The 13,779-nt window shown below is 41.3% G+C and overlaps 1 protein-coding gene across 5 annotated transcripts in view; it reads left to right on the top strand.

The window, feature by feature from the left end:
- Positions 1-13,779, top strand: part of POLA1 (DNA polymerase alpha 1, catalytic subunit) — a 291,007-nt gene that overhangs the window by 268,673 nt on the left and 8,555 nt on the right. Inside the window, exon 37 of one of the 5 annotated variants that reach the window (XM_068533579.1) lies at positions 12,477-12,548. The exons of the other annotated variants lie outside the window; for them this stretch is intronic. Within the exon in view, the coding sequence (XP_068389680.1) occupies positions 12,477-12,520 (44 nt within the window). The 3' untranslated portion in view covers positions 12,521-12,548. Of the gene's footprint in view, positions 1-12,476; positions 12,549-13,779 lie in introns of those variants that run through there. 5 annotated transcript variants of the gene reach the window in all.

Here is a 13,779-nt window from a genome sequence, read left to right on the forward strand (position 1 = left end):
CCAGAAAGGCAGCTGGCCCAGAGCCTGGGTGGCCACCTGGCCTGCTCCCCACCTCCATCTTGGCTCCTGTCTTGCACAACAGCTCAGTCCCTTTCTCTCCTGACTTAGAAGGACTTTCTGTCAGTCTCTCAGTCTTTCCTGAGAAACCAAGGAGTCTATAAAAACAAGTAGGCTTCCAGGATTAGTCCCACTTTTCTTTCAACAACACTTAGGCTGTCTGTTGACACTTAGCTGGCATAGTTGACAGGGTTCTCAGTTCCTCATCATTTTTGCTTCCATCACCCAGTTCTGGCTTGGATATTAGAGAAGAGACCCTAGGCAAAGAAACTTGGACTTGGCCTGAGGAAGATATGGGTGAGGTCTGCTCATGGATCTGGTGTAGTCTGTAATCATAATGAGAAACTTCTTACAAGTTTTATACCTGGATCCGAGCCTTCTGAGTTGAACCCGCTGGCCTCAGGCTGTGTCCACTCTAATATAACCCTTCAGTGTCCTATCTTGGCCTTTGTCCTGACACATGTGGAGGATCTTCCCTTTTTCTGGAGATCTCCAAAGAATGTAGAGCCTGCAGTAACCTGCTCCCTCTCCAGCCTCTTCCATTTACCTGAAATATGTTCATCCACCAAATAGAAAGGCAGGCTCTCCCCTCTGATTATTCTGAACTGGCTTCTCCATGATCTCCTCACAGTCAGGAGTCCTCCCTGGGAGCCACTGACCCAAAGCAAACCTACATGTCCAGTTTTCCTCACCAGACCCACGTGCACCCCAGCTAGGCTACTCTTTCCTGTTCTTGGGGATGCCTCTAGTTCTCAGCCCATTTCAGAGCAAAGATATCATGAATTCAGGGTTTGAATTATTTTTCCCAGCCCCACATTCTCTTGAGTAGCTCACTGTTCATCATCGTTCAGCTTTTCTTTTTTCCCGTTAAATCCCCACCCACCTAGGAAAGTGGGTATTTCATTTTTTTTTAAAGAAAAATAGCCACTTAACAGTTGAATGACAGGAAAAATTCTCACCCTGAGGAGGAGTCTTGGTATTTATTGGACACATGTGAAGAGTGAGCCTGTCTAACAGAGGGGTGGTTATCCTTCGTGAGTGCACTTAGGACAGTGGTTCCAAACCAGGGATGATTTTTGCCTTCCAGGGGATGTTTGGCAAAATCTGGAGACATGTTTGATTGTCACAACTCCGGGGGAGGGTGCTACTGGCATCTACTGGGTAGAGGCCAGGGATGCTGGTGAACATCCTACAATAGACACAGGACGGCCCTCACAGCAAAGAATTAAGCACAATGTCAGTAAGTTAAGAAATCCTAACTTAGGGCTAGTGAGATGGACGTGGGCGGGTGAGCTGGTGAGGAAGGTCTGGGGCCATTGTGCTAAATGCTGAGGAAACCCTAGATAGTGTTTTGTCAAGTCAAAGGCCACTAGGAGAGGTAAACGCAATGATGATCTTCTGGGCATGATGAAAGCAGCCTCGGTCTTTGGGTCACTGATTTTATAGAAAGGCAGCTGTGTTCCCTTGCTGTGGAATAGCGGTTTTCAGACTTGGGGTCTGGGGACTCCTTTACATGCTTAAAAAGTATTGAGGGCCCTAAAATCACTTTAAAATAACAATAATAAACTCAAGTATGTCAACACAGAAACCTATTTTATGAAAATAACTATATTCCCCCACCCAAAAAAAAATTGTGAGAAAAGAGCAGCATTTTGAATGTTGGCAAATCTGTTTAATATCTGGCTTAACAGAAGACAGCTGATTTCAAATATATGCATCTGCATTCAGTCCATGGCACCATCATACATCATGTAGCCGCTGGAAACCCCACCGTAGACTCAGAGTGAGAGCGAAAAACACAAATAAGGTCTGAGTAAAATTTTGACCTCAAGGACCCCTGAAAGGGGCTCAAGTCGCCCCAGCCCCCAGGAGTACCTGGCCCACACTTTAAGAACAGTTGCTCTAGAATGAGGGGGGTCTATGAACCTGAATGGGAAAAAAAATTTAGCGTTCCTTTCAGTTATGCATGGAGACCTCAAACAACAGTGGTATCAGTAGTAGAATCTATGACGTTGTCACCAACAGAAGTCAGGGATGTTTTCAGATGACGTTACAGTTGCTGCAGACACCTAAAATATAATTTTATACTCATCATTGCAGTCATTACAGCATTAGATCTTGTTGTTAATGCTAATAAGAAAGTACATATACTACTTACCATAAATATGTTCTCTAAATATTTTGATAAATGTATTTCGGTGTAATTGCGTTCCTTTGTAATCCTATGTGTTTTATTTAACCTATTTGAAAACATTCTGAGGAGGGGTTCATGGGCTTTATTTAGTAGACTGCCAAAGAGGTCGTTGGTATGAAAGTACTTAAGAAGCCTTGCCCTAGAGAGTTACACAGCCAAAAAAGCATCACTAGGCCATTTTGGGGAAGTGATCTGGCCCAAAAGCAAGCTGAAATTGGGATGTGTTCCAAGAAAGCAAGTTCCAGCACCGCTGTTGTCAGCCTCTATATGGACCGCTGCCATTCCAGGTCCTCACGGGAAACAGGGTTCAACAGTTTTCAAGAAAGAGGTCAGCATCCTGAATTTGAGAAACTTTACAAAAGTTTCCTTTAAAAGTTCCCATAATTCACATAATCAACTTCAGCCTTCTCAGCAAACTCAGCTACCCTAAGAGTTCCAGACAGCCAAGGTTTTCCTGCCACTGTGACACATTAATAAAGCTTCCCAAAATTCCTGGACAGGCACAGAAAGGGGCAAAAATGATTGCTTCTGAGAAGGGGCATGGGATGGATGGGAGACTTTTTGTTGGTTGGTTGGTTCTTGAATCTTGTCCATTAAAAATGCACATAATTTCTCATATCAAAAATTCAGTTTGGCTGCTTAGCAAAAGCAGTCCCTTTTCCCATAGCGTCCCCTTCCCCAGACGCCAAAAGCAGCCACTCGGAACTCGTCCTGCTGCTGCTTTTAGTGTTGACTCCTTATCTCTGAACAACTGGCACAGAGTGTAGTATCTGGTCACTTCCTACAGTGGACAGCTCCCACCCCCACCACACACATGCCGTCTCCTGCTCCCTCCCCCCACGCTCATAAGGCAGTTATCACGATTCTGACAGGTCAGCAGTCAGTATTTATACATACCAGACCTTCCCCTGGTTATCTAAACCTGCTCTTAATCCAGTTCAAACATACCCGGTATTCTGGCCCGATGGCTATCATGGCCTGATGCACAGCTGTTATCCTGGGGCGCTCCCCTTACCCTCATCTGGGCATTGCCTTCACTTAACACTTATTTCAGAGTGCTCGTGTCCTAGATTCTGGTAACTGCTCCTCTTTGGGGGAGAGGTAGAGTAAGTATCTCTTCCAGTAGCTTCTGAGAAAGGGTCCATGGCAGATAAAGTGTTGAGACCTTGCTTGTCTTAAAATGTTCTTAATCCGCCCCATACCGAATCAATAGTTAGAGAATTCTAGGCTGGAACTCAGTTTCCTTCACAATTTTGGAAACATTATTCTTCGGTCTTTTTTGAAAGCCTTTTAGATTTCTAATCCTTTCTATATGTGACCTTCTTAAATCGCTGGTTCCTGTTTAGAAACTTGTAGCATCTCCCGTGCACCTAGTCATGGCCACATTCACGATGGTGTGTCTTGGTCTCGAGCAGTTTTCACTCCTGCGGCTGGGCACTTTCCATCTGAAAAGGCAAGCCCTCCACTTCTGGGAAATTTTCTTGAATTTCTTCTTTGATTACCTCCTCATCGTTTCCAGTTAAGTTTTTTCTTTCTGCTATTACGCTTTCAATTTCTAAGAACTTTTCCTTCTTCCCCAAGTGTTCTTGTTTCACGGATGAAATATGTCAGTAACTGGAGTTTCTTTTCTCGTGGGCTGGTCAATTCCCCAGAGTAGACTTTTCCAGTCTCCTACCTTGGGCAGGGGTGGGAGGGGAGGGATGAGGCTGGCTGCCAGCATCTGGGAGGAAAGGGAACTCAGGGTCTCAACATCCAGTATCGGCCCATTGTCCCCTTCATTTCAGAGACCCTCACCAGAGAATAAGCCTTCTGCCAGAATGAAGGTGGATATCTGGGGCCTGTTTCTGAAACATATACTTCAGCCAATTTTCTAAGGACACCCTTCAACTGTTCTTCTAGAGATAATCTTGGGACACCAGTTCACAAGCCCTTGGGAGTTCTGTGGAATGAACCAGGTTCCTTTTCAACTCTCCCTACTGCCTGCTTAGAATTCTGCCTTCTAAGATCTGTTAAGTAAATTGCCTCTTGTCCTTCTGTTTTCTGACTTTTGCTTTTGGCACCTCCATTCCTGTTTTCCTCTTCCTTGGAGTTTATTATGCCTTTAAAAAAATCCTTTGCTGTAATTTTAGTGGAGATTTAGGAGTTCATGGAGCTAAATATATGTACTTAGTGTGCCATCTTTAACCAGAAATTTGGGAGTTTTCATTGCATGCTTTTTTGTGCAGTTTGAATTTTGTCCATATTTATGTTCTAAGAATTCAAAATGTAAATATTTGGGAAATTCCCTGGTGGTCCAGTGGATAGGACTCCGTGCTGTCACTGCTGTGGCCCGCGTTCAATCCCTGGTCGGGGAACTAAGAACCCACAAGCCGCGTGGCACGGCGATAGATAGATAGATAGATAGATAGATAGATAGATAGATAGATAGATAGATAGATAGATAGGTAGGTAGGTATAGATATAGATAGATACATATTTGTAAACAAAGCTTCCTTCTTTGTTCTTTATTACAGTTAAGAAAGATATTTCCACTTAAATCTGTACTACCATTTGAACATTCACGAAATCCAAAGGCCTCAAAATATGGAATAGAGGAAGTTGGCAGAGGTCTTTGTGCACCCTCTTAGCTCATATTCCACATGGGTCAGATATGATGGGAAGTAGTTCTTTCTGTGTCTTCTTCCCTTTTTGATTAGATTTTAGATGAGACCCATAATTCAAAGTATAGAATAGTACTAAGTATGCAAATAGTAACAATAATAGTTAACATTTATTGAATACACTGAGCGCCAGATACTGTGGTAAGCGTGTTCCGTGTTTTAACTTAATTCCCAGAACAACCTTATGAAGTAGGCACTACTGTTATCCCTATGTTACAGATGAGAAGATGGAAGTACAGAGATGTTAAGAAACCTGCTCACGGTAACATAGCAAGTTGATGGCAGAGTCAGGATTCAAACCCAAACAGTCTAGCTGTAGAGCACATTTTAAACTTAACTACTTATGTGCACAATACTAATGGTTTGTAAATCATGTGAATAACTAAAAGTACTGTCCCCAACTTTGTTGCACATGTTCCCAAACTTCCTTAATGGACCAGTTACCATAACTTCACCAACTTATAGCTCTTTTTTCCACATAAAACTTGCCAAAATGTCACTAGACTAAGGGGAAAAAAATCTTCACTATTTACCTCAAATAAAATATTATTAGCAGAGGACTGGTTGGTATTAAGATAATTGCATAAAACTTGATTTTCATTGCATGAAAAGGATGTAAATTGGCCACTTACCCTAAAATAGTACTAGAGAATGCAAGTGATAAAACATGTCAATATTCCTCTTTTCCCCTTTATTAATAATTGAGGGATACTTTAAAAATCATAAAAGATTACATAAGAGCTTTAGAAGAATTCAGATTTTCTTTACTAGGCAGTCATGTTCATTTTTATAAAACTGACATCACTGTTAAACCGTTTTTACCTCAGGTTAAAATTTGACTGACCTTTTCTGTTACTGAGTCATACCAGGTCACTGAAACCTAAAATAAGTATGTTCTAAGCATTGGGCAACCATTATAACCTATTTAGAGCCAAGATCCACTCAAGACACGTTGACTTCTTCTGTGTCACCACCGAGATGGCCAACACGTGCATCGGTAATGTCCCCATGTTCTCATTAGCTCGCCAAGAAGGGAAGGATGCCAGGAAGATGTGCAGAAGTAAATTCAATGGACTCTCTTTGGTCCAGAGTTATGGCTGTTGTTCTATATGTCAGCCTGTTTGTTGCTAACATTTTTTTTCTGCAATAACCTATTTTGCGATTTGACTTGACCCACGGTTCATCTGAATCCAGGCAATTACACTTATAGTAAAGGTTCTGCTGTCCAGTTTTTCTCCATCCTGAGGAATGTCAGGAGGCGAGTATTCTGCATCTAAAGGGAACATGAAAAATAAAAATGGAAACACCTGAAGAGTGCTTTCACTCACATTAATCTGCTGCTCTTAGTGATGAGGCTCTGCTCTGCACGTGGCCTCAGAGCAGGAAGTAAGAGTCAGACTGAGTGATGCTGCCCTGGCGTTCAGGTAGAAAGGCCTCATTGGCAAGGATAATAAAATGTACTGACTTCAGTTACAAGGGGAATTTTGCCCCTTGAGTTTGAGTTGGGGAAATGACCTACAAATCACTAATATCCACACATTGTGGAAGAGATTTGGACCCTGTATTTTCCCATATCTCCCCCTTATTAGATGGTAATTTTCCTTTAGGGATTTGGGTTTCTCGAGGTATGCATTGATAGGGAGATGGAAAGAGAGAGTAATGAATTAAAATCATTTTATGGTAAGTGTCTGTGCCTTTTCAACTATACGCTTCTCTTTGTAGAACTCTAAGTCAGGAAAATCATTCAGGTGAAGACTATGCATTTTGATGTTAACAGATTCCACTCTTATAGACAGACAACCAGTTAACAACATGAAATGAGGCGGTGATGGTTTTCGAAATGAAATAATGTTTGATGTAACCTCGGGTTTCTCTCTGAACTTTGGCCATATTGTTAGAAAAGCTAGGAGGAGGGGAGCAGCTCTGTCAAGCACAGAATTACACATGTGGAAAAAAAAATTAATCTAAATACTAAGGGAGAAGCCTATGTTCTCTTGCATGATATTTAGCAGCAAGAGCCAAGGAGAGGGCTGTTTCTTTCTTTGTGTAATGTGCAGTAGTTACAATAAACACAAGATTTCCAAATCTCAGAGGACTCTCTTGACAGTTGCTTGATAACAGCTTTTTTCATTCCATAGTTTTGACAGTTTGTGTGTGTTGCCATATCTAGTGTAAACTAAAACATCACTGTCATTCTGTTTTTCTTTTGTATGTGGCTTCTCTTTTTTTTTCTTTCATCTTTAGGATAATGAAAAAGATGGGCTTTTCACTTGTAGACTAGAGTAAGGCAAGTTGTGTGTGGAGATTAGCGTGTGTTTATGAGTTCTGAAAGATTCGAGTTGACAGCAGAACACTGCTTTAAATAATTTTTTTTCTCCATATTGCTTCAGTAAAAGTGTAAGTGGGATGTGTAAGTTTTCTCTTAATCTTTTGATAAATAGCAAATCTTAGGCATCTGTGTGGGTACCTATATTTATCTGTGGTTATTGAAAGTGAATGAATACAATAAATATCTGTAGCGCTCCTGGCTGTGCAGCCTTTGAGAAATGGAAAGCATTCTGTTCCTTGTCGTCTGAGAGGGCCTTGCCCTGCTCCACCTTGGTACCTTCAGTCCCCACGTATGCTTCCCATCAGCTGGTGGATCCCCCATCCCACCTGCTTCTGCCAAGTTCATAGCTAAATGAAGTCATCAGTTTGTTTTAGAAACAACAGGGTTTCCGTTGTTGTTTGTTTATCTGATCTTTGTTTTTCTGGAGGAACTCTAGAAACTAAACTGCATCAGCACCATCTGCAAGGCTGCAGGGCAGACAGCAGACCAGGAGCACATGTCAGGGTCATGGTGGTCTTTACTCATCAGATGCAAACTCTCAGATTCTTCAGATTCAGGAAGGGGTCCCATACCTGGGAGACCTTCCCCCCTCCAGCCCTGATAACCTTTTATGTGTAGAAATCTCAGTGAGGTTATTTTGCCATCAAACCAAATTTTGCTGTAGCGTAGCAAAGCTCCCGATGCCGTCATCTGGCATGTTACAGACAAATTCCAATTACTTTTCTACTTCGAGCTATTGTTAAACACTACAAGCTAGCTGACAGTAAAATTATAAATACAGGTGTTGTCACACTACACTATAATCACAATTTTAATTTGAATTTTCATTTGTAAAGCCTTTTTTTTTCCACATGAAAATGGGAATAGAATTAGTTTTATTGACAGTAAAAAGACATTTTGAAAGCTTCCTAAATCATTACCTGTATTTAGCAGGAGGAAAAATTGTATATGTCCATGTAGAAAGAAGAGTTTTATTATCACATATTTACTCATTATATTTGGTGGTAAATAAAACGGGGAAGACATGTTTGCCAAATGATTGACGAAACTCACTACGTTTTTGCTTCATCAGAACGATAGACAGACATAAATATATATTTTGCCTTTGTTTTGTTCTGCTATTCCTAATGCAGACCTGTAGACAAAATCTTCTTCCAGCAAATTAAGTACAGCCTGTTGGGAGTCTGCATGCCATGCTCAACTTTTTATTTGGCAATTTTCTCTTCTTTCCCATATTCATCATCTGTGGTGCTCTTTTTTCCCCCTTTGCGTGGTGGTTGGAGTGGGTTCCCCCTTCTCAAGTCCCTTTTTTTTTTTCCTCAAGGCATTTAGTGTCGTGTCTGCCAGATTTCAGTGATGAGCAGCGAATTGCTTTTAAAGTGGGCATTATGCCAGTTCAGCAGCACAATGGAAAACCAATCTTCCACCATTCTACTTTTGATGCTGTTATTGTAGCATTTTAGATAACTGCTGCCACAAAAAAAAAAAAAAAAGAAAGAAAAAAGAAAAAAAAAAGATGTGCTCAATTGCTACCAGTTAGTCAAGTTAAATCCAGAGTAGCATTAAAATTACTCTGAAAACTGTTTGTCAGAGGTCATGTGCCGTCTGTGGCTGCCGTACATAGGATAGATGTTCTGTTCTGGTGGGGGTTTTCCCTTTATTATTACTGTGACTGACCAGCTCTCTAAATAGCCCTTCACTACCTGTTTACTTATTGTCTTCACCTCCCTGTTGAAAAAAATGTGTCAAACAGAAATGCTGAAAAGTTTCTTTAAAGTGCTGGAAATAGCAGGAGAGTGAGTTGTTCGGGGTGCTAGAGTTTGTACAGTGTGAAAGCAAAAAAAAAAAAAGTGGGGGGAGAGCAAGAACATAATTCTCTGGTTTCTATAGCAAGATTACTGTTTTCTTCTTTTTATCTTCACTTTTCAACCACTGGGTTCACTGTTCTACTTTTTTTCTTAATAGCACAAATGGAATTTATCCTCTCCATCTCGAGTCCCTCCCCCCCTCCACTGGCTTTGCTTGTGAATGAAAGGGACTTCTACTATGACTACAGGACAGATGGCAGCTGTATATGTTGTATTTGATGTATTTTGAAGTGAACCATATTTTTAAATTCAAGGCCAACGGATGGGCTATTTTGAGGGTGGCAGTAACACTATACTTCAAGCCTGCTCCACTTCCACAGAATTTATTTAGACTTTTAAAATTGCATAAATAAATAACCTATAATCTGTGCTCAAAATAATTGAGTTGTGATCTATTAGATGTATTGCAAAAATAATAAAAGCAACTCAGGTTTCTGGACTGCCTTTCTTCTAAAGAATGTATGTTTATTTATCTTTATACTATCTCTAATGGATTTTTCTTTCTATTTTAACCATATCTATTATATCATCAGACTAAGCCTTATGAAGGCAGGCATTTTTAAAATTTATTATTTTGTTTGTTTGTTATATTCCACATAAGAGTAAAATCATATGGTATTTGTCTTTCTCCATCTGACTTATTTCACTTAGCATAATACCCTCAAGGTCCATCCATGTTGTTGCAAATGGCAAGATTTTGCCCTTTTTTATGGCCGAGTAGTATTCCATTGTATATATATAGACACCACATCTTCTTTCTCCATTCACCCATTGATGGACATTTAGGTTGTTTCCTTGTCTTTCTTGGCTATTGTAAATAATGCTGTGATGAACATAGGGGCGCATATATCTTTTTGTATTCTTTTCGTATTCTTTGTGTAAATAGAAGTGAGATAGCTGGATCATATGGTACTTCTATTGTTAATTTTTTGAGGAATCTCCGTACTGTCTTCCATGGTGGCTAAGGCAGGCATTTTTGTCCGTCTTGTTCATTCCTGTATCCCCAGGGCTTAGGACAGTTATCTGGCACATAGTAGGCACTCAATAAATATTTCTTAATGAGTTAATAATCCACGCTTCTCCTGTGGGTTCATAGAATTGTAGTGTATTTATTTATTCATATTTTTTAAAATCCAGCTAGAATGTCAGACTGTGCTCCTGAAGTATAGCAGTCATACTGATTTAGTCTTTGATTCCTTCCTTCACCCCTACCCCATCCCAAATTGTGCTTGACACCCTGTGGGTACTCAATAAATATTTGTTGAATGAACAAGTGGAGAAGCCCAAACACGGGTAATTTGCCAGTGAGGGATGTCGTCATTTGGTTGTAGAGATGAAGACAGACAAATGCTCCACCTGTCAAGAGTCTCCGAGTCCTCAGCTTTATGTTAGTCCAGAGTTCTTTCCCAGGTATCATGGTTTTCTGGGCTTGTAGTCAAGCATGTTTCAGATCCATATTTTCCTCAGTTTCTAGTTTAACATTTAATGTTAGCTAAAGCATTCAAGAAAAGGCCCTGATAATGATGCGGTCAGTATTCGTAACCAGCCCATCCGCCAGTGCCATCTAAATGAAGCCATTGCATGCTCTCCGGTGTGAGTGGTCCTGTCTTAACATGGGAAGGAGGCTGCCCTGCATAGTGGGATGCATCCGTGCTAGCAGTTACATCTCCCTCAGCACCATTTACCTTTTCTGTGGAATTGTGGTTTAGGTATTCTGTCATTCCATCACATCCTCCACTACCTGCCTCCCTGGAACTCCCTGCTTCCATCTGCGAAGTGAGGGAAATGAGGGCCTAGAGGCTGCTTAACAAGGTCAGAGGGTTCAGAGAATTCAGTGACTTAATCACGAACTGTACCGTGTAAGAGACACACCGCTCTCCCTTTTAATCATTGAGTCTTAAATGTGACATAGCTTTAAATGGATAGCAACAATTTGCAGATCAGTCAGACCCATTTTGTAATTAGCTTTGGACTAAGCATTAAAAAGTATACATTGAGGATTGTGATAGTAAAAATGCAGAGCAGTGTGTGTATTCTTTGTTGACATGGAGGTGGTGAGTGTCTCTAGCTACTAACAGATTCTCTCAAAAGAATGCCTTGATAGAAGCCTTTTTTTTTTAAGGAGCATATAAAAGAACTTTCTTAAGTTTTACCACAAGAAAGAACCTGAGAATGTGCAATAGAACTTGTTTGTGGCTTTATTTGAGAAGAATCTGGAATGTGCAATAGAAGTTCCCTGATGTGCTCCTTCCATCTTTTTTTCTCTACTCATTTGACCTTCATCCAAGAAGAACCAAAGAACACACTGAAATAAGAATTCATATTTTTATTAGAGCAGATTTACACATCTCTAAAGTGAACCATTTGGCCTTACACGCCCTGGCATCAATCAGCATTGTGCCCCGGGGGGAAGACGAGCATGTTCGCTCTAGCGTCCTGCACCAACATGGCTAAAAGTCCAGAGACCTGCAGTTGCCTGGGCCAAAGATGGGGAATCTTCTGTAAGAGTGCTGAGGAGAACTTGTGCATTTCTAAATCTCAATCATGCAGGCTGGGGAGCAGGAGAGTGCGAGTTGCTCTTCGTGCCCCTCCACACTGAGTTTAGAGGAAAGAGCACGAGCCTTGCAAAAAGCTTCCTGGTCCAGTTTCCTCATGGGTATCGTGTCTCCTCTGTTTAACTTATGGGGTTGTTGTCATTGTAGCTGCTTAGCTTCGCCATTGTGGCCGTGGACAATTCAGAAACAAATGGGCATGGCTGTGTTCCACTAAAACTTTATTGATAGAAACAAGTGGCAGCCTGGGTTTGGCCTTCAGGCCATAGTTGGCTAACCCTTGCCCTATAGTAATGAAAGGTATAAAACACAAAATACCAAAATTTTTTTGACTGCTTTTAGTAAAGAACCCCATTTGGGAGTCAGCCAGTATGGTCAGTGCTTGGCCGCCCTTGTGAGGAAGAAGCCTAAAGGGACTCTGTCTTTCAAGAGAAAGCCTTCTGTAATTTTTAGGTCACACTTCCCAAATTCTTGCCAAATTCTATAGGGAGAATTTACATTCCATTCAGCTTGTGTTTATCAGTGGCTTCACTTAGGCCACCTAGTCTCACAAGAGCCTTTAGCTTTTCTCTAAGAAAATGTTCCTTCCTTAAGACACTCAATTCCCTTAGAGCCTTGATGTAAGTTATGGTAGAGAAAGGATGCCGTATTAAAATTGCTAAGTAGGCTGGAGCACTGCCACTAGTTACCTCCCCAGGGCAACCCTGGAGTCTTTGATGGGGGAGAAGAGTTGACAGAGAGGGACAACGGCCATCTTGATGACCAACCAGTTAAGGTTTCAAGATATGTGGTCAATTCTTTTTTTTTTTTTTTTAGTATTTTATTTGGCTGTGTCGGGTCTTGCAGCATGTGGAATCTAGTTCCCTGACCCCAGGGATCGAACCCAGGCCCCCTCTGCATTGGGAGCGTGGAGTCTTAGCCACTGGACCACCAGGGAAATCCCCTATGTGGTCAATTCTGTTGAAACTGGTAGGGAATCCTACTTAAAGAGTGTCACTGTCATATCCTGGAATGGAGTACACCACGGTCTTCAGGTTTCCAAGAGACAGAATCATATTAGCTTAATGGAAGAACTTATCCCAGAGAAAGTACAGTATATCAGTTCATAGAATTTAAGAAGGTAGAGCTTGCTAATCCTGATACCCTGAAAACATTGATATTTCAGACTTCATGGTTGGTTCTTTGAGTGGCTGGATCGCTTTAATATTTAGATTGTATCTGATGAGTCAGAAATTCAAAACCACATCCATTTTACATAAACATTAAATCCAGAGCAGCCAAAAATATCTATCTAATACAGAATTTACCTTCTTATATTTTCCTTGGATAATGAGTTTGATGTCATTTAACATTCTGCCTTTGACTTTCTCTTTCTGCTTTTCCTCAGATTTCTTAAGATCTTAGACTTCCACCCATTCCCGAGGCACGCCACACTGAGTCAGTTAGCTTAGGCACTCCACACTGAGTCAGTTACCCCAGCAAGTTGGCAAATAATCTATTTATTCATGTTTTCCTGTATTCCCACCATTTGTCCAGGGCAGTGGCCCTCTCTGATAGGCCGTTTCTAAGATGGCACCCCAATGATCCCCACATCACTCTTGTGCAGTAGCCCTCTTCCTTTGCGTGTGGGCTGGACCAAGTGACAAAAGGGATGGGATATCACTTCTGAGATTAAGTTACAAAAGAGTTTGACTTCTCTCCTGAGGATGCACTCTTACTCTCTTGCTCACTCACTCCGAGGGAAACTACCTGCCATGTTGTGCGCTTCCCTGTGGATAAGCTCGCATGAGGAGATATTGAAGCCTCAGTCCAACAACCTGAGAGGAATATATAGTCATTTATTATATTATTATGTTGCCAGAGTACCTATTTGATTTGGATTAATCAAAAATGTTCACTTTTCCTCCATAAAGAATGTAATTCTCACCATCTTGGGGTATGACATCTATAGATGCATGATACACAAGTTGGGAGGGAATGTTCACAACCCATGAACAAACATGGAACCCAGGAAAGGCCGAGAGCCCTTGGAATAATTGTAGCTGCATCCATCCCCAGTGTGCAGAAGGGAAAGGGTGTTGAAGGAGGCTTGCCTTAGTGCCAGGATCTAGGCAGGCAC

Source organism: Eschrichtius robustus, chromosome X (genome assembly GCF_028021215.1).
Source record: "Eschrichtius robustus isolate mEscRob2 chromosome X, mEscRob2.pri, whole genome shotgun sequence".
Lineage (NCBI taxonomy): Eukaryota > Metazoa > Chordata > Mammalia > Artiodactyla > Eschrichtiidae > Eschrichtius > Eschrichtius robustus.